Source organism: Sarcophilus harrisii, chromosome 5 (assembly GCF_902635505.1).
Source record: "Sarcophilus harrisii chromosome 5, mSarHar1.11, whole genome shotgun sequence".
In the NCBI taxonomy this organism is placed as follows: Eukaryota; Metazoa; Chordata; class Mammalia; order Dasyuromorphia; family Dasyuridae; genus Sarcophilus; species Sarcophilus harrisii.
Genome location: NC_045430.1, coordinates 74,627,486 through 74,652,085, shown reverse-complemented (window position 1 = coordinate 74,652,085; position 24,600 = coordinate 74,627,486). Strand labels below are relative to the sequence as shown.

Sequence of the window (24,600 nt, the reverse complement as noted above, 5' to 3'; positions counted from 1 at the left end):
GTCCTCCTAACTTCAGGGCTGGTCTCTACCCACTGCATCACCTAGCTGCCCCAAGGGCTGTCTTTAAAGCCAGAGAAGCTTTATATTTGACTAAAGATAACAGGGAGTCTCTGGCTTTTTGAGAAGTGGAGGGCAGTAGGTGACAGTCACATCTGAATTGTTGCCAAAGTGCCAATAGCTGAACATAGAGAATAGTTTAGAGTTGAAAGACTGGAAGCAGGGAGACCAATTAGGATGTGACAACAGTTCAGGGGAGTAGACAGATAGACATTCGATCCTGTGAGATGCAACTGACAAGATCTGGCAATTGATTATAGAGATATGAGCTGAGTGAGAGTGATAGTGAATTAAAAATGTGGATAACTCAAACAAAAGACATTTTTAAGGAAAAAGTATTAATAACATTTTTCAAAGTTAATGAAAAAAAAGGAGCTCATAAAACAAGAAGAAAAAGTTTATATAAGTGTCTTCACATTTAACAAAGAACAGCCAAATGAATTAAACAAAGGGGATTTTTGCTGTGCCTCTTTCCTTGTTCACTTGGAGATGATATTGATCTACTGTTGCATCAATGAATCAAGTCTCATTAGCTCACTGAACTACTTACCTTGTCTGGCTGCTGGGAGGAAAGCTTTGCAAATATCCTAAAAGTTCTGGGGAATTAACACAAGGAAATAGGACTGTTACCTTGCAGCTGGGGTGGTCAAGAAAGGTCCTTGGCTGACAATTGCTCCAGAGGCAATACTAGAACTCTGGGGCATAATTTAAGTCAAATCTCTTGATCAGAGGCTATTCTTTTGGACCCCAAGGGCAGGAGTAGGAACTAAAAGTAGAAGGTGCAATGAAGCAGACTCTGGCCTGATAGGGTGTTGGGGAGAAGCTTTCCTAACAATTAGGGCAGCTCAAAAGTAGAATGGATGATTGGGAATCACAGGGCCCTCTTACACCTGAAGTTACAATACTGTTCATCTACATACAGGAATAATAATAACAATAATGATAATAATTAACATTTATATAATGCTTATCAAGCAAAGTGCTTTACAATTATTAAGTCCTTTGGTCCATACTCTGAGGCACCTTCCAAATCAATCTGGCTTTACCTCTGGAAGAATGAGCACAAGTTAAGAATTGATAGCTCTAACCCCTTTAGGCACTGAAGCCTGGTTCCTTTTCCAGATCTCATTAAAAAAAAAAAAAAAAAGTGCCTCCTATCTTAGAGGAAACTTTACTTTTACAAATACACAAGGATCTATGATTTACAGAGAAGAGACACTTGCCTCCAATCAAGGCAAATGACGACCTTTCACAGTTAACTTCTACAGGATTGTCTGAGCCATAAAGACAGGTCAAGTGACTTGTCCCAGCTCCACTAAGTGCTAAGTAAGGGTCATGTGGGCTTTGAAATCTTATCTCTAAGTCCAGAAGTCTACTCATTATATTCTGTTGCCCCAAACCCTCTGAGAAACTTAATATTGTGGCACTCAAGATGACAAATTACAATGGAATTAGCTAAACAGTACAATGGAGAATTAGACCAGCTACCTAATTTCTGTCTGCCTCAGTTTCTTCATTTATACTAGGCAGTTGTCAGGATAAAATGAGATAACATTTGTAAAATGATCCATAAGCCTTAGAGCACCACATAAATGACAGCTCTAATAATTAGCTCCTGCCCCTTCCCCATTTAAATCCTCTTCTAATGGTTGAGATAACAAATGCAAAGCTCCTTGAAATCTGAAAGCTCAAAGCAGAGTGAAATCCTGGCCTAAGAGTTGTCAGACATCCAAACTAATTAAATTCAGAAAAGCTCATCACCAGAACAGTGACCATGGCAATTCAAAGACCATCTAATCTACTGACAGAAAACAGGCAGCGGGTTTTTAAGAAAGGACCGGTTCATTGAAATCTTAGGTGTCTGAAATATTGGAATCAGAGATGTATGGCTCTACAACTTTTTTATGTGTTGTAAAGTTACATGTGCAGTTGTACCATGGTAACTTCTAAAAATGAAAATATAGATAGGGGGAAAAAAGGGGTTGATAATTAGGGACTTAGAAATCAATTATTCTAAATTCACAATCAGCCATATGGAAATGATAAACTTACCATGAGGGGCAACAGGGACCTTCCATCCATTTGAGTTTTGTTCAAGTCATAGCCTGCAATGTCTAAAATAGTGGGACCCAAGTCAATGTTGGCAATGAGCATCTGTGGGTATAAAAAGAGAACTAAGTCTAAGACAAAGGAGATCTGGTATTGCTTCCAAATGTTTGTTGATTGATCCACAAATTATTCCTTGAACATTCTGCATACAGCCCTCCACCCCCATATTTTGTATGTATCCAGTATTAATTGCAGCTGATTCCAAATGACACTATTTTGAAATAAAAAAAAATTTGCTCTCAAAAAAAAAAAGTCTACTAAAATTAAGGCTACTGAAAGGAATGTGATATAAGATTTAAAAGAAGTTTCAGTAAGGATTCAAAAAAATAGTTTAAACACCAGAAACATCATTAGAATAAGTGCAAAGTCTTTCAAAGTACGTATAGTAGAGGAAAAACACTCATTTGCAGAGGTAAGCTTTGATATGCAATCATTGCTTTCTTGCCCCAGTTAATTTTGTAAGCTCTTCAAGAATATGTGCTGAACATATTTCCTTTCCCTGGAATAGGCCCCAAATAAGCATCTTAAAGATTACTAAGCTTGAACACAATTTTTTAACAGATAATAAATAAGAACATGATTAAAAAATAGTTTATTAGTTTCTGGAAAAAAAAACCCAAGAACAAATATAAAAGAATAACATTGTAACTCTAGGTGGAAGCCAAAGCTGCTGCTAAAGAGAATTTTTTGGAAATATCTAGCTTCCCTACCACTTTTATTTTCTATATTTAAGGGAAAAAAGCAAGGACGTGAAAAAAGGCCAGTATTCTATGTGTCTGTTTATTAGCCAGGGATTCATCAAGGCTCAGATTTTCACTTGAGGGATAGTTGTGATATTTTCTAGAGGAACAGAAGCGATGTTCTATCCTTGGAATTCCATTTCATTGGTCCAAATCTAGCATAACTCAAAGCTGCTAAAAATTAAATAAAAAAATCCAACAGCTTCTAGGGTTAGCTAGAATGGCAGTTTTGACAAAAGTTCAGTTTAAATAGAGCAGCAAGAAGAAACAAGGCCTTTCTTCTCTTTCTATTGGCTAGTATTACTAGGATTTACCCTACTACAGTTCACTATCATTTTTGAACATTTCTGATTTTAAGAATAGCTACAAGTTCTTTGGCCTCAATCACCTCCTTTTCGGTGCTTTCACCTCCTTTCCTGAGAAGTCAGGGAGGGTGTGATCACCTCCCTTTGGGGGCTGACTTCTCTGAGCAGTCAGGGATGGCATGACCACCTGTGTTCTAAAACAAAAGAAAGTGGGAGAAGTAATGGGCTGAGGCTTGAGTTGATGCACTGAGGTCCCAAGCATGTGAGGCTATATAGTAATTGGACTATACTCTATTAATATACATGCTTGGATAAAGAATGGCCCCCGCCCACTCTCTGTGCAAGTCCTGATGTGTTGTATAGGAAATGACGACTTTGGTGGGTGGAGGCAGAGAGACAGGAAGAGAGGCTGGGGGAGATTGGGGCGGGGTTTGATTCTGGAGGCTGCTGGTCTTGTGGCTTCTGGTCTGGCTAGCTTCTTGACTCAGCTGCTGACAATGCTATTGCCGATTCCCTTCTTCCTCCTATCTTTCTTCATCTCTGCTAAGAATAAAGATTGACGATTTCCCCCTAACCTGAGTTCCTGACTCCAGCTGATTTTAAAATACGCAGTTATCACACTTTGGTTTTGGGCTACTTCTATGATTTTTTTTTAGAAAGACTCAGTGACAATCAATCCTACCCAGTTTTCATGTGTAATACCATCCTTAATCAAAGCAGACTAGCACAAACAGGACAACTCTGTGAAATTAAAGACGTCATAACTTCATGGAGTTTGAGGCAGGAGGAGAAATGACTACTGAATTAAAGAGGTGAATTAGTACCAGTGTTCTATCAGTCTTTTCAGATGGGACCAATAGAGGAACAGTTCAAACCTGGGCAGTAATGCCTTTCTCTTAGTAGAATCAGTAATATGAGTGCAACTGCATTAGAAGTACTTCCTGTCGGTACACTATTAAAAAAAAAGAAGAAACTGAGATAAGAAAATGAAGGTGAAAAACAGGAAGACCTCCAACAGGTGGAGATCACAGCCTGGAAGTCTTCCATGATATTTCATTCTCACAGGGAGCTGTACAATGTTGACAAATATCAAAGGCGGCAAAGAATAAGAAACAGAGGTACCTGATATGTGATCAAAGGGCATTTTAAGAAAAGGAGAGGAGAAAAATAGAAAGTCACAATTAAGTCCTTAAAAGTATGCCAATTTAGTTATAATTTTGATTTAACAGAACTGGCTGGGTAGAAACGCAAAATAAAATTTATGTCAAATAACAGACTTCTAAAGGAATTGAATTTATTTTTCAAGTAATTATAATGAAAACTCAACATTAAAATCATCTTTTCATGTTGTTGCTTCCTCTTCCAAATTAATAAGATGGTCAGATTTATTGCTAATCATATCAACCCTCCCTAGAAAATAATCACTTCCACAATACAACTAGAACTCAATCAGCTGGAATAATTAATCATCTTAGATGTTCACATGCATTAGGCTCTATGTTACTAAGAAGTGTAATGGCTCTACTCCAACGGAAATATGAAATGCAGGTTCAATAATGTGACCATTTCAGGGAATATATCATTCACAGTAATCTGGATCTAGCTATATAGCCAATCTGATTAAGAGAAAATGATGTGTGGAGAATGTCAAGAAGCATAATAACTGAGTTAGAAAACATGGAGAATAGTTTCCTTTCTCAAAAACTTATCTCACACTTTTAAATAGGCCAGAATTAGAATAAAAAATGGTAAGACCAAGTCATGAGATTATTAGATTCAAAACTACATGGGGCCTTAAGGATCTTGCTTCTTAGTTCTGTCAGTTAAGAGTTATTACTTCAGCCTAATCAGTTATCCATATTTTGGGGAGAAGGAAACTTCAGAAGCTGTTGGTAATAAGATAACTGTGAGACATTTTGTGAACATACCACTAGTATTTTAGTGCCTGGGCAAAACAAAGAACAAATAAAAGCCTGTAGACTCTGGAAGGTATAGCTAAGTATGAGTTTAACAATTTTCTACAGGTTAGGGGAGAAAAACAAAGTTTTTCATGTATAAATCATGCCCTGGCAAATAGTTTGAAGAAAAAACCTTAAGCCTATTTAAATACAGAACTGAGGAAGTAAAAGGTCTTGCAAAACCCTGAGACACAGGTGCAGTTGTAGAGAAGTGGTTATTTTGAGAGATTTAAAGTTAAGTATTCGCTAAAGAAACAAGGAAATAGAAGGAATAAAAACACTTTGGGAACTTGAAGTGGCCTTTGTAAAACAGGGACATGTTAGTTTTAGTGCAGAGAATTTAAGTGGGGCAACTAGGAAGGGCACTTTTTGTTTAATAACTTATGGCACTAACATTCCTTTCTCCCTCCTTCTCTCCTTCCCCTATCACCAGGGAAGAGAACAGAACCTCCTCTGCAAGAACCAGATCTAATCTTTATTTGCACAACTCAATGAACTTCTTGAGTGTACTAAAGGATATGGTACCTTCCTGTACTCTAGCTCAGTTTAATTTTGATTGACAAGGAACTCAAGCTGGGCACTGTGTCCAATTCATCTTCCATGCTATTGCTGGAGCAAACTTCTTAAGAAACAACCCTACCCTCCACATCACTGACCCTTGGTCTAGATCCTGAAGGCACTCTTCAATCTGGTTGCAACTTGTTGATACATTAGGCTACTTCTTTTTGTGGATTTCATGGTCTCCTGTTTGCTTTCAGTGTTGCTTCTCATGCTGTATTCCTTGCTTAAAAAAAAATTCTTTAGAGTACTCCCAATATCATTCTTCTTCCCCAACTCAAGGAAACCCAGACCCCCAATTCTCAAACCTACTCTTAATTTTACTCAAGCCCATTCCCCTTTCCCATTATAGTTAATATAACAACAACTCTTTACAAGAAATAACTTTAAGAAGGAGAAATATTTTGGCTAAATATTCTTATACTGGATTTTAAATATGAAAACACATAACAGAAAGAGTGCTGGCCTTAAATTGACTCTGCTGTTTAGTATTTCTTTATTACTGCTATCCCAAGATTATGAGTATGTCATTTCATTTTTCTGGACCTTACTTTTCTTATTTGTGTGATGAGGGGATTAACCTAGACAGTTTAAGGTCCCTTTTTACAAGGATCTAACTTCTCCTCAAGGCCTGACTAAGGTCAGACTTCCTCCATGAAGCCACCCCTCCACCACTGAAAGAAAGCTCTGAAGGACAGCAGGTTCAGGTTCATAGCTTCGTTTCCCTAGCATTTATTTGCTGAATGGAATTATTTAGAATTGAATGGTTTAGGAGAGCTGAACTTTGCTCAATAGACTCAAATTTGTTAATATTTCATATCTTCAAGTGAAGAGGATCTCTATTAAAAGATTTTGTTAACAAGCACTTTAGATATGTCACCATATCCTTCCTCTCAAGGTGTTTCTATGATAGGTTGCCTGTTCATGGAAATACAGATTCTAAAATGATTTAAATGTCCCAAATACCAAATACTCACTGAATAGTGACAAGATCGGATGGAGTTCTAACTTTACAAACAAAACTACTACTACAACAAACACATGATTTGGGAGAAAAAGGCCTCTGATATCAGATATATCTAGTTTATGATTACAGTACTTATAAGATAAATTCCCATTTACATGTTATGAAAGCCACTTTTTCCCTTTGAGAAAAAAAATAGCTTAAGAGGAAAAGTGGGTTGATAAACAAAAACACCCTCTGAACATGTGAACAAGTAAAAAAGCTAACACTTCATTGAAGACTTCAAAAGGTTAGACTACAGTTATGTAATACTCAGATTGTGTTTTTGAATCAATTTTGGAAATGTTGGCAAGATTGGTTGTTTTCTTTTTAGCTTAATTTGAAAAATTAATAGTCTCAGATGATGTGAACATTTTAGTATTTTCATTCAATTAACATGAAGTACTAACTTGCAAAGTATATTAGGTAAAAAAAGTAAGAAAGTTCTTAGTAAAATAAATCTATCTGAAGAATGTAAAGTAGTATGTCTGTACTCAAAGATAAAAAGTAGTTTAACAATACTGGGATAAGACTATTCTAATATACTAGAAAAACATTAGCCATGAAGGCTCATTATGTATTGTTAAGAATGTGAATTCTGCAAAAGTAAAATCACTGAAAGGAGTAGAGAAAAAAAGATTTATGCCATTCAGTATAAATTCATGAACATTGTGCAACTCGGGCCCTAAGATAAATCTACTTCATACTATCCATTTGTGTGAAATAAGCCTTTGGTGAGGCTCATCATCTCACCTGATTTGTCTGATTTGCTTTGATCCCAGGCCCTCGAACCAGCAATGGAACTTTGATATCAAATTCATACAGCTGCCGTTTATCAATAGGCAAGGAGAACTGCCCTGAAATAAAGAAACACATGTGAAGATGGATACCCCTTCTCCAATCAAGTTGCACTTGATTTCATTCTAGAAGAGAAACAATCTCTTATTTTATCTATTCAATATAGAAAGCAATTTATATAAAAGGTAAACTGAATTTGGGTTTTCTCATTAAAATGACAAGATCAATTTTTGCTCTGCATTTTTTATAGCACATTCACCACAATTATAGCATTTATATACTACTTGTTGGAGGCTAGGTAGTGTTTTACAATTATCACTTCATTTGATCTCCACAACAACCTTAAGAGGAAGGTGCTATCATCAGGCCCATTTTGCAGGTGAGGAAATCGGGTGGAGTGCAGTTAATAAAATGTAAACCACTAACATCTTAAATCTTAGACCCACAGGATGGCCATCTTCTTTAACCATCCTAACAGATCTGTCTTATATGAATGACAAGAGCAGAAAAAAATTCAGACATTAGTTGTATGAATAGAAATGTTTTAGCTGGGTCAGTCTTCTTTCTTTCCCCGTTGTCTATCTAAAAGTTCAAGTAGAGAAAGGGATGGCAAGAAGGAAAGGTAAAGATGATTCTTGCTGCTGTTTTAGTATCAAAACTTTCTTATTTCAGAGAGTCAACTAAAGCTTTACAGGAATCTGTCAAGGAACCTTTGTCTCCTGATGTTCCTCTTAATATGCTTTCTTTCCCTAGGCCCTCTAAAGCCTATCCATCCGAATGTCCTCTTCAAGCTCTACAAAGCTTTTCTTGACTACTATCACAAAGATCCCTTCTTTTTCGGAGGTGCTGTTGCACTTAGTACAATTGACTCATTTTTTATTTCATTTTGTGTACCTTTTTTCCCCACTTTTAAAGGTGAGGTAGGCTTCCTTAGCTTTTGATATTTGACCTAACCAATGATTACAGAAACACAATTTGAGAGACCCCAAACCAGTCCCTTACCTGTGTGATAGCCATTGTCTGATGTATAAAAAATGAAGGTGTTATTTAGCTCCCCATGAAAATCCAGCCTTCTTATCAATTTCTCTACCAGGTCATCAACTGACAGCAGAGTCTGCCATCTAAATGTGAAGATAATTAATGAGATGACATTTTTAGTCACTAGTGATTTAAAAGTATCAATATTTCTTAACTAAATTTGAGTATCAACATTTTTTTTTTTGCTAAGATAATTGGTGTTAAGTGACTTGCCCAGGGTCACACAGCTAGGAGGTGTTAAATGTCTGAGGCCAGATTTGAACTCAGGTTCTCCTGACTTCAGGGTTGGTGCTCTATCCATGGCACCACCTAACTGTCCTTGAGTATTGACTAAATTTAAAAACAGGCCTTTATTTTAAATGACATGGCATCATTTTAGACTATTTCTGAGAAGGAAGAGGGGAGAGTTATAAGGAAGATTAGACAGCAATTTAATAAATACAGATTAATATAAAAATAATTACAATCTCATTTTGTTATATCATACTATATTCTAAAACATTCTTGAGATTAAACAGCATTCTTTACATTCATCCCGTTTTGTTTTTGGCTAGAGTATTAATTAAAAAATTCAAAATCCTTAAGGGTAAACATTTTATCCTGAAAATAAACTTGCCTTTACTCAGGCCACTTCAGTTTCTTAACAGGTTTTCCTTCAAACCAAGGACTATATGGTTATAGGATACTACTGTTGACCCAGAAGTCTTAAAATCGACCATTAATACATCACACGGTCTACCAATTCTGCAATATATCTGGTGGGTCCAAGTATGGGTTAAAATAGTCAACTGTCTGAACAATGGCTCTTTTCTGAGACATCCTGACTGCATCATGGCCATCTGCCCTACCCAGAGAGGCTGCAGTGACTAATATATAGGAATTAAATGTTTTGGGAGCTCCTGAAACACCACCATGGTAGAGAGAAAGAAGGAAATGCCTACCTTTTCCTAAATGCTTCATCTAAAAACTGTATTGAAGAATTAGTCATTGGGGTCTTGGCTTGCCTAATTAGCCAATGCTTGTTCTAAAATTAAGAAAAAAAAAAGTCAACACCAAAGAAATACAAACAGCAGCAGAGAGGAAATGTCAACAACTTTTGCATTTTAGTCACAGTAATAAACCCCTTGAATACTCCATTCAAAATCATTTTGGTGATTGCTCCAGGATTATCTTTATTTTCATTTTTCATTCAAGAATGAGCAATTTTTTTTCATACTAATTTTATGATTCTGAGTGGAAAAAAATTTTCAGTGAAAAATTACTGAGACAAAATAACTGAAATTCAGTTTTTATTTATCATGGCTTTCTCTTAGCTTTCTCTTTATTTATAGTCATGATCCCTTACTTTATAAAAAGTTAAGAATTAAAGTGCCAGCAAGTTTGCTAAATTGGATACCTAAATTTCCTTTTTTGGATGTAGGCATCACCTTGGCCATCTTACTATTTAAGGAAGTAAATAGCAATAAAGGAAGACTCCTCACCAGACACTCTCTTTTGTCTACTTTTTTTCTTCTGGATATACCTCATACCAGCCAGTTAGCCAACAGTCATAAGCCTCCAAGAATAAAACTAGCTTATTAGTAGCAGATTGAATAATCATTAGCACTGATAACATGAGTGAAGATCAAGGCACTTTGTCTTACTAGAGAAAAGTGGGTAGTTTAGCTTACTCATGGAATACTCTTATAAAAGATATATTTACCAAAGCCCTGACCTATGCTTCTGAATCAAAGATATACTAACAGACAGTTAGTAATCCTAATCTTCTAAGCCTAAAAGAAAAACAACCAGGTTAATAAGAATACTACAACCATCGTTCATCCAAGAATAGGGTTTTAAGTAAAGACCTACATAGACCTTACCTTTCCATGAATGTTAAAATTACTATTTCTTGGCGCACTGACATTTTGGAAGCTCTTTTGATATTGGGGAGCAGCAATCCAAGGAGAATGAGGTGCTGGAGTAGAAATCATCATGAAGAAAGGCTCAGAGTTTGACTTGTAGTCCAGGAAATCTAAAGAGACATTAGCCTGAAAAACACAAAATGTAACATCTCTCAGATTAATCATCAATTAAATACGCATAGAATGAATGGTACTAGAAGAATTCAGAGATTGTAGATATTCCAAGACTCTACTTCTAGCTAGTTTACCATCTGGAGATAAGTATACTGCGAATACAATGAATCAACAAGTACTTATTAAGTACCTAATCTATGTCAGGAACTTTGCTAAGTGTTGGACATATAAAGATCAAGATGAAATTAGTTCCTACCTTCTAGGAATTTCCATTCATCACAAGAAGCAATATAAATATCTAAACATACAATAAAATGAATACAGGGTAGTTTTGGTAGGCTACATAGGTGGCTGTGAATTGAGTTTTGAGAAAAACCAGGAATTCAAAAAGATTGAAATATAAAATATTATAGACATGGAGAGAGAGCATCGTTTGTGGCAAACAGTAAGTTGCCTGATATAGTTGTAATGTGCAAAAAATTAACGTGTAATCAGGTTGGAAAGGCAAACTAGAGCCAGAGTAAAAAGTGTGTACGTGCATATATATTCATATTCATTCTCATTCTCTCTCTCTCACACACACGTATGTATGTATGTATAGAAAGAGACAATAGTATACAGTTTTTGGACCAGGAATAACCAAGGTCAGACTTATATTTAAGGAATATCACTTTGGTGACTGTATGATGAATCTGAGAGGGAAGAGACTTGAAGGAGGGAGATTGATTAGGAGGCCACTACAATGGTTAAGAAAGAGGTGTTAAGGGCCTGAAAGAAAGTGGTGGACTTCCATAGAAGTTGAAAGATGTGAGAAGTTATGGCAGTACAATTGGCAAGACTTGCCAAGGAACTGGATATGGAAGAAAAGGAAGAATGGAGGAAGAGAGGATGGCTACCTATATGAATAGTACTCTAAACAGTAATAAAGCAAGTTAAGAAGAAAGGTTGAATTTTGCAGAAAAGTTAACTTAGGTTTTGGGCATCTTGAGTTTGAAATGCCTAGGGGTCATCCAACTGAAAATGTCCATAAGATGGGGGACTAGAACTTGGCAGGGAACTCTGGGCAGGAACTGAAAGTCAGCAAAGAGATATTAATTGAATTCATGAAAACTGATTCAGTAGTATGGAAAGAAGGAGGCTTATGTCAAAGTTTTTGAGGGTGAGAATGATATATTTATATATCCAATTAAAAAAATTAACTTTGAAATAAAATAGTAATCCTTCCCCTTTCTAAAGTCTCCATTTTTACAAAATGAAACAGATGTTTCAAATTTTCCAGGTTCTGACACACAAGCATATGTTCTGTCAATCACATGACAAAAAAAAAAAAAAATCACTTCACTTCCTTCTTTATTGACTTTAAGTTACTGTTCCTGATCATAAACAAGGTTAAAGGGAAAGGAACTGCATCTATCATTCTTTTATTAATGTACCTCTGAGCATATTTCGTCAATTCAGGAAAAGAAAAAGGTCAATAAAGTCATTACTGCAATTTGTCTATATTAAAAAAATAAATAAAAACACATTCCAAAATTACAATCAGTACTAATTAACAACTTATTTGACTTCACCCACACAAAGAAATAACTTGTAGAGATTTAATTTGTGTGATCATAGTCATTTGTGTTATTGTGAAGACAAAATAACTTGAATACTTAGAAAATAAATTACTAACTAGTTAACTTCTTTCCAAGTTCCCTACAATGCAATACTGTCCAAAGTTTCCCTCATCTTTTTTCTCTCCACTATCAAGATGATTCTAGGGATAGGAAAAATTGAAAACATTTCATAGTTGTTTTTAGGATCAGTTAGAAGAGAATCTCAAATATAGTGGATCACTGGACTAGACTTTTAATGTACTGAGGAGTCCATGGTAATCTATGATTTCACCTTTGTTAACTCCCTTCATCAATTAAATTTTAAAAAACCTAAGTATAAATAATAGTAGTTTAATGAGCTGTTATGGTCCCCTGTACAAAATCATTACTTAGTAGTATCCTTCTGATGAAATCTGGAGAGTAACAAAAGCATATGAAAAAATTGAGGGTGATATAGTACTAGAATAAAAAGTTAAAAACAAAAACAAAAACCAGGCAACTATATCAGGAGTTAACCTGGAATTCATAGATCCCAAGGGTGCCCCTAAAACTAGTTTAATTTTTTTTTTTTTTTTGCTGAGCCAACTGGGGTTAAGTGACTTGCCCAGGGTCACACAGCTAGGAAGTGTTAAGTGTCTGAGACCAGATTTTTGAACTCAGGCCTTTCCTGACTTCAGGGCTGGTGCTCTATCCACTACACTACCTAGTTGCCCCAGTTTAAATATTTTGATGACAATTTCAATCGTTTGGCTTATTCTGTCTTATATATTATTTTAAAGTTTAAAAGCATTATTAGAAAGGATCAATGCCACAAAAAAAAAAAAAAAAAAAAAATTAAGTACCTCTGAAGGACTTATTTTAATGCCTTGTGAAGAAAGTTAACTTTATTCAAAAAAGTTTCATGGATTGGTCAAATTCATCCCTCACAGATGTCAACAATTAGTGTGTAAGAAGTAATGACTATGAAGAATTTAAGGAAACATGGCAAGATTTACTAGGTGATGCAAAAGGATTAAATACTTCCCCTAAGAAGGTAATTTAGATAAAGTTCATATGCAAGTCACTGTTATACACCATCCTTTTTAGCAGTCAGTATGTTACAAAAATGGAAACCATCACCATTGTTACCAAGTGGTTTTGCTTAAGTGTTTTATGTGGAGGGGCTGCTGTATCAAAATAAATTTTTCTTAATTTAAAAAAGGATTCAGAACTAGAATTCTGAATGCAACAATTCTGGCTTGTATAGAAAGCCCTTTATACACTTTAGATATTAAAATACTGAGTTATGATTTTTAAATTTCTTCTAGAAGCTTTGGTTTTACATTAGAACAAATTATTATAGTTAAGCATTATTCATTCTAAATTAACAACAAAGGTCAAAGGTTAAGAGTTATGAATCATGGAAAAAAAGCCACAATAGGAAATAAGTAGAGTGCCTCACCAGCACATCTGTCAGGTAATCCAGACTGTAGTTTTCACCATGCTTCCGTGCCTTCCCATTGACTGAAAGAGTATAATTGTAGTACTTAGAATTCTTCTCCTGTGAAAGGGTTAAAAAAGATTGTTGTGAGATTTGCAAAGAAATTGAAAGCCTTCTGAAACTAGGCTGGATTCCATTATTACTAAGTAAAAAGAAAAGGCAGTTACCCAAGACAATCCTATACACATATTTTTAAAATTATGATTTATAAGCTTAGTGGAAATTTGGAGTTCTTTTAAAGATTTAAAAGAAATAAATCCATACTTCCTAGCTGTGTGACCCTGGGCAAGTCACTTAACCCCAATTACCTCAGGAAAAAAAAAAGAAAGAAAAACATCCCAAATTATTCAAAATTCAATGAAAAAAGAAAAAGATTTTTGGAAGGACTAGGGAATAAACAGGAAGATTAGAAAGGAAATATAATTAAGAAAAGGGAAAGCAAAGAGGTAATTCAATCATATAAAAAGTCAGCCTATGCCACAACCAAGTAAAAATAAATCTAGAAAAGTATGAACACAAAGCAAAATTTCTTAAAGGATATGTTGGGAGTGTTTTCTCTTTAAAGGGTAATTCAGGATTGTGATTAATCGAGTTACTTACCAATGCATACCAATAACTCCATCCTGGAGGCACATGTTCTACTCCTCCAGCATCCAGGGCTCCATACTAAAACAAAAAAAAACAAAACAAACAAACAAAAAAAAACCAACCTCAGTTATGAATAGCTACAAGAAATAAAATAAAAGGATTGTAAATGAGTAGCCAAAGAAAATATAAATCTATTTCAAACAACATCAATATAACTTATTCTGTATAGCCATGTAAAGGCTAAGTGGGGAGCCTATCATTCAGATACATGGACAAATAGTCACTACTTCAGTTGTTCCTAATTAGACTGATCTGAAGGTATAATTCATTTTTTTGTGGTCAGCTCTTAAGTAAAACTGATAGAATGACAAATCTTATTTGACAAGTTTTAAATAGTGCTCATGTAAGACAGGCTTTTGTATGACAATGAAAATCTTTGCAACTTAAAAGTTTAAATTCTTTAAATTTCTGTCTTATATAACATGGGTCACTTATAATTAGGATGGGTAAAGGAATGCCTTTCTTTCTCCCTTACTCCATTTGTGACTTTGTTCTTTGTTACAAAGTGTACTTCCAGAGATATCCATACTTTTCCATATCCCACAGTCTTGGATTAAAAGGCAAAGCCTGAATTTAATGCCAACAATTCTGAGATTGTGTTATGATGAAGAAAATATTTCAAAAGTGCCTTGAAAGCCATGTCAAATTACAGGAAAATGTGACACTTTTCAAACTAGGATTAATTTAGTACAGAAAGTCTGTTAGTAGTTTAATTTTCAAAAGCCTGAATGACTAGGTTGTCATATGCTTACCTTTGGTACAGATTTTTGGAAAAACATGATCTAGCTAGCTGAAGTTAATTTTACAGTTTAGAATAAGTTAAATATAATAGAATCCTACAGTATATATGCATGGGGTAAAAAAGGGCAATGGAAGTGAAGAGAAGGAAGGAAGAGATTGAGATAACTAATAGATATACACTCATTAAAATCTGTGGAGGGTGAGAGAAAAAGGAAAGGTGTTCAGGAATTACTTCAGAATCAGGCGTTTTGAGTTTAAAAAAAGAAAAAAAAGTCTTAAGACATATATAAAGAAACAGAAGCAACTAAAAAGAAAGTATTTACCAGATCCTAAGTTTCTATGAAAAACAGGTAAGTGCTTGTTAAAAACAAAAACACCAAAGGGTTGGACACCAAAAACTCTGGAGATCATAGTACATCCTATGACAATATACTGATGTTTCATACCTCATTCAAGTACTTCCCAGCAAAAAAGGTCTGATAACCACACATGGACCTGAGGATTGCTGGGAAGGTATATGGTTCTTGAATCTTCTGCCATAACTTACTGCTACAGTTTCCTTCCAACGTGTTGTTAACAACATGATGATTATGTGGGTACTTCCCTGTAAGAATGCTGGCTCTGCTGGGGCAGCAAAGGGGACTTGGAACATACTACAAAGAGAATGGAAAAAATGTCACAGCAGGAAGATTTCATTCTGAATTTGCAATATTTTTTAACAACAGAAGAGAAAGACAAATATTAATGTATTATATTTTTAAAAATACCTATGTTAGTAATAAGATACTTCAGAATCCAACTAATTTCTAAGCTCAGGAAAACTAAGGGAGACAATTCTTTCACTAAGTTTTCTATTACTGCCCATGAAATTGTAATAATGTTATAGCAAAAGAAAAAAAATCAGACTACTATAGATCTATGCAGGATCTAATGGAAACTAAGAAAAAAAAGAAAGCATCTTATCCTCATGGAACTTATAACTCATTTAGAATAGAACATGAAACATTTATAGGCAAACTAGAAATTATGCACATCCTTGCATTGATTACAATTTTTTTTTTCCATGCAAAATTAAGATTTAGCTCCCAGACTTATATGGAGACCCCAGATTTCTTTTATTAAAAATTTCCTTCTAAATACTCACTTAAGGGACATCAACACTTCTCCATCCCCCAAGATATGCATATTAATCAGAATAAAAGAATATAGACTAGTTGGTTTCTCTACTTCTAGATCTAGCTCTTGGAAAACTGAAGTGTTAATACGATTAGGATGATAATATATATTTTAAAACCACATGGAAGGGGCAGCTAGGTGGCGCAGTGGATAGAGCACCAGCCCTGAAGTCGGGAGGATCCGAGTTCAAATTTGGCCTCAGACACTTCCTAGCTGTGTGACCCTAGACAAGTCACTTAACCTAAATTGCCTTAGCAAAAAGAAAAGTGAACTATTAATCTGGCAGTTTTTATGAGTGGTTTTTATTATATCTTGTATTCACATATATTATAATCATAGCTTTTCTCGGGTCTTAGTAAACAAGTAGTCTAGCTACTTCTATGTCAAATTAGTTGACTTATCTTTTGGTTTGGAAAAAGAAAATCTTTCACTTAGTAGTTGTGATATTTTTCCTGTTTGGGTTTTTTCTCCCTCAATTTACATTGACCTCATAAGAAGTAAGCATTGTTTTTAGAAATGGTCTCCATGTGGTTTGGGTTTTTTTGTTTTTTGCTGATGCAATGATACAAGATACAATGAAAACACTCATAAAAACTGCCAGATTAATAGTTTACTTTTCTTTTTGCTAAGACAATTTAGGTTAAGTGACTTGTCCAGGGTCACACAGCTAGGAGGTGTTAAGTATCTGAGGCCAAATTTGAACTCAGATCCTCCTGACTTCAGGGCTGGTGTTCTATCCACTGTGTCACCTAGCTGCCCCCAGATTAAAAGTTTTCTAGTGGAACAGTTTTCATTTGAGGCAGTCAAGAAGCTGATTTAGAGATGCCAGCTGCCCAAGAATGTAGTACAGTTGAATATAGACCACAAAAGGCCTAGGATTATATTTTGTTTTAAAGAAAGGGAAGGAGAGAGGGTAGGAGAAGGGGAAAAGTAAGTTTAAGAGCATGAGTAGATCAAGTAACAAAAATGTTGCATTGTAACAAATTCAAATTTAGTTAAGATTTTCACAACAACTAGAGTCAACATTTAATTTGCACTGGGTATAGTTTTCTCCCTTAGGGAAAACTTTTTATTCTAAACTACTGACAAAATTCAACTCATGACTAAGACAGGATACTCTAAGTTCAAAGTATTTTCTCCTAATGATAGCACAATTCAGTAAGTCTTCTTTTGAACGTTTTAGTTCAAAAGAAAAAAAGAAAATTAGCTTAAAAACTTACAGCACTAGAGAAACTCATTCCCATGTCTGCAATGAGGGCCTTGGTTTTCTTTAGTGGAGTCTGTAAGAGAAAAGTTATTAATTAAAAGAGGCTATGAACACCAGCAATTAAATGTAAAAAAAGTTCTATAAAATTGTATCTTTGAGGTTTGATGCTCTGTTCTTTTTGTATCCATTGTTTTGTTTTTATATCATATGTAAATAACTATGAGAATCACAGAATTCTGGAAAAATGTTATTTAAGTGGGATTGGTTATGGTCCAGATCGCATCGAGTGAAGTAGAACTGCTAAAAACATGTGAAAAAGTCAAGCTTTGTTGGCAACAACTGTCCCATTCTGCAGTGCCAGTAGTTTTGATGTTTCTATACAATTCCCACCATTCACTATCGGGAAACAAGGTGTACTTGCTGACCCCATTATCAGTGAACTCCTTGATCTGAATTTATATTTATATTAATTTTGACTGTAGTATAAAGAAAAAAGGGCACTGGAATTATGCTTAGGAGATGACTAGGGTATTTATACTATATAATTCTCTTGCTTAGTAGATAGCAAAGAAACAAAATGTGATACAAAGTGACATTAAGGTAGTATTGTCAAAAGTGACAATACAGAGTACAGCAAAGTAAACTACAACAAATGAGAATTACTGCTGTGAAATTATAATCTGACTACACTGACACTTCTTCGGCAATCTAGTAATAACTAGAACTACTGTAGTACAGTACAATACTGTAGTAACTATTCCTGCTTTCTAATGATATGACTAAAAATCTGTGGAAAACCCCCAACAAGCAAAGTACTATGCACTGTTGAGGCTAGTAGGGACAACCAGTAAGTTTACCTCTTACAAATGCAAAAGAAGTCAACAGAGTTAAATTTTAGTTTTAAGAAGCCATTATATTACATATAATAAATTCTTCAAAATTGCAACAGTTTACAAATCTCTTTCACATTCAAATCTTATTTGGTCCTAATAACTGTGAGAAAAAATACACTCAGTTTACTGAGTAGAGAACTACAATGACAACTATCAGTGGAATCTGAAGAATAAGCAAAAGTAGTCCTCAAAAACAAAAACAAAACCCAAACCAATCCAGGTTTCAAATGGGCAGGGGGGAAGGGGCATGAAAGAAGTTGTTTTCTAGTTAAAGGTCAGGTCTTGCTTTGCGAGGTGAGGGCAAGAAAAGCAAGAGATCACAGAGTAGATGACTACTACAACTACAGCAAAACCAAATATGACATAAAATATTTTTAACATGAACAAAGAAGTTATGTAGTCTATAATTTTTTTTTCATAGACCCAGAATAGAAAATAAATAAGAGGAAACCAGAAAGGAGAATCACCAAGATGGTGATGTAAGTCAGTTAAAGGAACTGGGAATTAACTTAAGATTTAGGGAGTAGATGGTGGACGTCTTTTAAGTATATAAAAGGGATTAGACTAATTCTGCTAGGTCCCGAGGGTAAAACCTGGAGTAGCAGGTGCAACCAGTAGAAGCACAGATTCACAATTAAAGATAGCCCAAAGAGGAATGGTTTGGACTTCAAGTAAAGGCCAAAAGTGAAGTTTTAGGGGAGATTCTCGTTCAAGGCTTAAGTGCAGGTTTTTTATTAGCAGGCCTGCCAGGTCTCTTCAAACTCCGAGATGCAATACTCTATGCTTAGTAAGAGTACTGGGTGCCAACCCTACCTCTGGGACTTTGAGCAATTTACCATTTTTCTGTACTTTTATTTTTTTTTAATCGTTAAATCTTCATTTAATATCAGGATGGACGACCTCTAAAGGTTTAAAATGCCATGACTATAATGGAGCAAAAAGCATTCTGTGAAATAAAGGAGCTTTCAAAATCATTAATGAGAACGCCGGGCCGGGTCCACCCTCCCTAAGCTCTCAGGAAGAGCGAGTAATTCGCTTTTGCTGTACGAGGAGGGGGACCGCAGTAGGTGGTGAGGCGGCCTGATTAGGGTCGGGAGGACGTGGGTTTGAGCTCTAACAGAGCCCCCTTTACAGATATGACGTCATCTCACCCCCACAACCGCCCCAGGTGGTTTGCACTATGAGGAAACCGGAGCGGAGATGGAGGCATGCCCACACAACACCTCAGACATTTACTACGTCTTTGAGGACTAGTTATTATTTCTGCTACATCCCGCGGGTTCTCAGGGCGACTCATTCTAGCCAAACTTCCTTAATTTTTAAACATCTGACACAGACTTGGAGGAAACAGGGTGAGAGCACCCAGACTGTGACCGATGAGAAAAGGAGAAGTTTCTTAAAAACCAAAGCAAAAGCACAGCTGTGGTCCGACGGCACCTGCTCCAGTGGGCTCTTCTAATGACTCCTTCGGCCCCCCGGGGAGATGTGCAGCCAAGCCCCCGCGGCAGAGGGAGACTGGTCCCCGGAGGCCCCTGGGGCTCGAGAAGGGCCTAGGAGGGGAGAGGGCGGGGCGGCTTCTCCGCCGCCGCGCGCGCCGGCGAAGCAACCCCCCCCCCCCTCCTCCTCCGGGTCCGGGAAGTTCGGGGAGCCCCGGAAGCGGGGGAGGGAAGTTACCATGCCGCCAAGCAGGTCATCCTGGTCGTCGGTGAGAATCAGGACCACATTGGGCCGGCGGGCGCCTGCCGCCTCCGAGCCCCGGGGCCAGGCGCACAGACACGCGCCCAGCAGCAGCAGCCGCAGCCCCGGCGCGGTCGGGCTCCGGAGAACGCCGCCCCGCCGGGGGCGCCCTGACGCGGGGACGGCCCGGAGCGGCATCTCCGGGTCCGCAGGGAGCCGAGTGTGGCGGGGGGCGAGGCGGAGGAGATCAGGGGCGGACTCGGGGCTTGGGCAAGGGGGACAGCCAGCAGAGAGACGCGCAGCTCCGAGAGGAGGCTCGGAGCAGGCGTTTTCTCCCCTAGCGTGGTCACGTGAAGCGTGGGAGGCGGGACCGCGGGACTGTCATGTGACCGGCGGGGCGCGTGCTCGCGGGGGGAAGAGCGCCTGCGCCCGCGCCTGCGCCACCGAGGAGGGAAGCGGCAGGTAGAGACGGTCTGCAAGTGCGGCTGAGAAGGCCAAGAAAGAGAAAAACTGAAAATGAGGCTAAGAGAGGGAGTGGGAGGAGCATGAAAGTGAAATAGAATAGTGGTTGGAGGGAGGAGATTGAAAGCGGAGCTAAGGGAGAGAGACAGTCTGAAAATGAGGCTAAGAGAGGGAGTGGGAGGAGCATGAAAGTGAAATAGAATAGTGGTTGGAGGGAGGGGATTGAAAGCGGAGCTAAGGGAGAGAGACAGTCTGAAAATGAGGCTAAGAGAGGGAGTGGGAGGAGCATGAAAGTGAAATAGAATAGTGGTTGGAGGGAGGGGATTGAAAGCGGAGCTAAGGGAGAGAGACTGAAAATGAGGCTAAGAGAGGGAGTGGAGGAGCATGAAAGTGAAATAGAATAGTGGTTGGAGGGAGGAGATTGAAAGCGGAGCTAAGGGAGAGAGACAGACTGAAAATGAGGCTAAGAGAGGGAGTGGGAGGAGCATGAAAGTGAAATAGAATAGTGGTTGGAGGGAGGGGATTGAAAGCGGAGCTAAGGGAGAGAGACAGACTGAAAATGAGGCCAAGAGAGGGAGTGGGAGGAGCATGAAAGTGAAATAGAATAGTGGTTGGAGGGAGGGGATTGAAAGCGGAGCTAAGGGAGAGAGACAGACTGAAAATGAGGCTAAGAGAGGGAGTGGGAGGAGCATGAAAGTGAAATAGAATAGTGGTTGGAGGGAGGAGATTGAAAGCGGAGCTAAGGGAGAGAGACAGTCTGAAAATGAGGCTAAGAGAGGGAGTGGGAGGAGCATGAAAGTGAAATAGAATAGTGGTTGGAGGGAGGGGATTGAAAGCGGAGCTAAGGGAGAGAGACAGACTAAAAATAAAACAGGGAGCAGAGCGACTTGACGTTGGGGATAGAATGTTAGACCTGCTAAGGAAGACCCGTTTTCAGATGCTGCTTTCAGACATTGGTTTCCTTGAACAACACTGTCACTGCCTCAGTTCCAGTTTTCCCATCTGTTAAATGGGGAGAATCGCGCCCGCCGCCATTGGGAGGTGTAAATGAGAGAATTTGTGTTCAATGCTCTACCAATCCCAAGGGATTATGTGGGCGTTGTTATTGAGGGGAAGTGGGGAAGCGGGGCTTAATTCTCTGCCTTATTGCTTTAGAGTCCAAAGGGAAAAGGGTAGAAAGACTAGGAGACTGAGCTGTTTGTGGGTTTGTGTGGTAATTTTTTCTTTTTTTAAGTAACAGGGGTAAAAAGAGCAAAGATCTGCAGAAATTATTGCAAAATCATTTTATAGTAGTGTAAGAATTAGATTAGCAGAGCCCTGCGATTGAAATTTAGCTCTGCCATTAGCTAAATAACTGGGGAAGTCATTAACATCTTTGACCTTCAGCATCTGTACAATTGGAATAGCATCGTTTGTGTTAATAATCACATAATTGTTGTGAGTAAAGTTTTGTGAGTCTTCAAGCACTCTAGAAATAAAGATTGAAATATTGGGAGATATGTCTTTGACGGTTTTGCACTGACAATGGTAGCTCAAATATAGTCCAAATATGCCTGTAGTATAAGCATATTAACAAAATTGAAAAATTGTAATTTTTCATATAATTCTATATTAAATAGACTAAACAAAAACTTGGGATACTATTATTGTGCTTTTAAGAAAAAACAGAATCTTAGGGACCAATATCTGTCTTTTTTAATTAATTTTTTTTCAATTGGCAAAAATCTGTTTTTTTCTTCCTAGTCTCTTTTTCTTCAATAGAGGAAAAGAAACAAAAACTTTATCATATCTACACATAATCAAGCAAAACAAATTCCTTCTTTGATCCTGTCCAAAGAAGATATCTCTAATTTTGTACCCTGAGTCAGCCAACTCTCTCTCACGAGTATGAATAGTGAAGTATGATTAGAGTTCCTAAGTCTTTAAAAGTTTATCTTTTCCTAGTTCTGCTCACTTTACTTTGTATCAGTTTGTACATGTCTTTCAGGTTTCTCAGAAACCATTCTTTCTATCTTTTCTTACGGAACAATATTCCATCACATTTATATATAATAGATAATGTTTAACTATTTCTCAGTTGATGGATATCCCCTCAATTTCCAATTCTTTGCCACATACACATGTGCGCATGCATGCACACACACACACACACACACACACACTGCTGCTTTTTGGGCACATAGTTGTGGTTTTGTTCATTATTAATTATTATTATTTTCATTTTATTATTACTATTATTATTAATCTATTTCCCAATTTTGACTTATGTTCATGCTGGCCTCAGCCTACTTTTATAGGGAATACCAAGTCTCACCTTGCTGCTGCTTTTAGGAGCAGTTACTGAATATTTATATATTAGGATGTCAGAGACAGCCACTATTAGAGCCCTTCAAATTTTCAGTTCTCCCAAAGTGGTTTGATCCAAAGTCTGATTTCTATCCTTTAGATGTGACTTCTGCAAGTTCTCAGATTTGGGCAATAGACCTATGCTTTTATCCTAATTGAGGTTACAGTAGACTGCTTCTAGTTTCAGGCACTATTAGCCAACTGGAAAACTCTGCTGGTTCAGCATAGTAGAATCTCAGGCTCCCTTTTAGTCTGGGAATCTTTTCCTGGTTATTTTGCTTCAGGCTTCAGATTGGCCTGAAAAATGGAGCAAGACCTAGTTTTGTTCTTGGGGTCTATATGTAGCAAATAACTGTTACATGATTCTTAAACTGGCATCTTTGATGGAATCTGTGTGAAACTGAAAAATAACTATCAAAAATTCATTCTTGAATTGAGTAAATGCCCATCAGTTGGGGAATTACTGAATTAAGTTATGGCATATGAGTGTAATGGAATGTTAATGTTCCATAAGAAATGACAAGTGGGTTGATGTTAGAAAAGCCTGAAAAGACTTTCATGAACTGATGCTAAGTGAAGTAAATAAAACCAAGAGAACAATGTACACAGAAACAAGATTATGTGATCATCAATTATAGTGGATTTGGCTCTTTTCAACAATGACATGATTCAAGCCAACTCCAGTAGGCTTGTGATGGAAAAGAACCATCTGCATCCAGAGAAAGAACTATGAAGATTGAATGTGGATCAAAGCATAATGTTTTCACCTTTTTTGGTAATGTTGTTTGTTTGCTTGTTGTTGTTTTCTTTCTCATGTTTTTCCCCCCTTTTAATCTGACTTATTTTTGTACAACATAAAAAATATGGAAATATGTTTAGAAGAATCGCACATGTTAAACCTATGGTGAATTGCTTGTTGAATAGGGAAGGAGGGAGAAGGATGAGTGCCTCGGCCTGCAAGGCAGAGTGTGTGGACCCTGGAAGAAGAGAGACAAAAGCAAGAGACAGGGGACACGCAGAAGGGAGGCAAGACAAAATAATCTGATCAAGCCTCGTTTTAATGAGTGCAATAGTACAGGTATATATAGCAATAGGAAAGGAAGCAGGGTTGCACAAACTTAGTACAGGGTGAGGGTCCTAGACAAAGGATTGGTTTCCCGCCCAAGGATGAGCTGATCAGGTGTCTTTGGTCATGAGGGAAGCTCCAGGATGTGATTAGGAGATACCTAGATATCTGCCTATTCAAGGTTAAGGCAGTCTTTGGAATGTGGCCTTATCACCTGTATGGCCTTATCACCTGTAGGTTAGTGCCGGCTCCCACAGACAAGAGAGAGAGAAAAAATTGGAACATTTGGTTTTGCAGAGGTGAATGTTAAAAACTATCTTTGTATGAATTTGGAAAAATAAAAATCTATTAAAAATAAAATAAATTCATTCCTGAAGAGATTTGTTAATCGTCCTGCACAAAAAGTCTGTAAGAGATTGATAATTAGTAACCCGTGGAGTCGTCCAAATACAAGTAATTATAATTAGGATTTGGTGGGATGAAACCTGTGACTGGAATGTAACTATGGATAAGAATACTTTATTCCAGAGCAACAGGATAGGTAACAGAAGAGATAGGAAAAGCATAAGAAGTGGATGTGAGGAAATCCAGAATGTAGAAGCATGGTGAAGAATATTTCGAAACAGAAGCAATTTTGTCATATCCATACTACAGAACACCTGATAAGAAATGAGGAAATAAAAAAGGTTTTCAGGAAATTGATCACAAGTCTGGCACAGAGG

General features: G+C 37.2%; 1 protein-coding gene across 1 annotated transcript in view; it reads right to left on the bottom strand.

Moving 5' to 3' along the window:
• The window catches only part of GNS (glucosamine (N-acetyl)-6-sulfatase), a 29,231-nt gene extending 8,430 nt beyond the window's left edge, over positions 1-20,801 (bottom strand). Inside the window, exons 1-10 of the mRNA XM_031940895.1 lie at positions 20,002-20,801; positions 17,448-17,507; positions 15,498-15,704; positions 14,263-14,328; positions 13,624-13,722; positions 10,429-10,596; positions 9,508-9,590; positions 8,531-8,649; positions 7,484-7,587; positions 2,110-2,211 (exon numbers count right to left, since the gene is read on the bottom strand). Of these exons, the coding sequence (XP_031796755.1) occupies positions 2,110-2,211; positions 7,484-7,587; positions 8,531-8,649; positions 9,508-9,590; positions 10,429-10,596; positions 13,624-13,722; positions 14,263-14,328; positions 15,498-15,704; positions 17,448-17,507; positions 20,002-20,202 (1,209 nt within the window). The 5' untranslated portion in view covers positions 20,203-20,801. The remainder of the gene's footprint in view (positions 1-2,109; positions 2,212-7,483; positions 7,588-8,530; positions 8,650-9,507; positions 9,591-10,428; positions 10,597-13,623; positions 13,723-14,262; positions 14,329-15,497; positions 15,705-17,447; positions 17,508-20,001) is intronic.
• Positions 20,802-24,600: the final 3,799 nt, after the last annotated feature.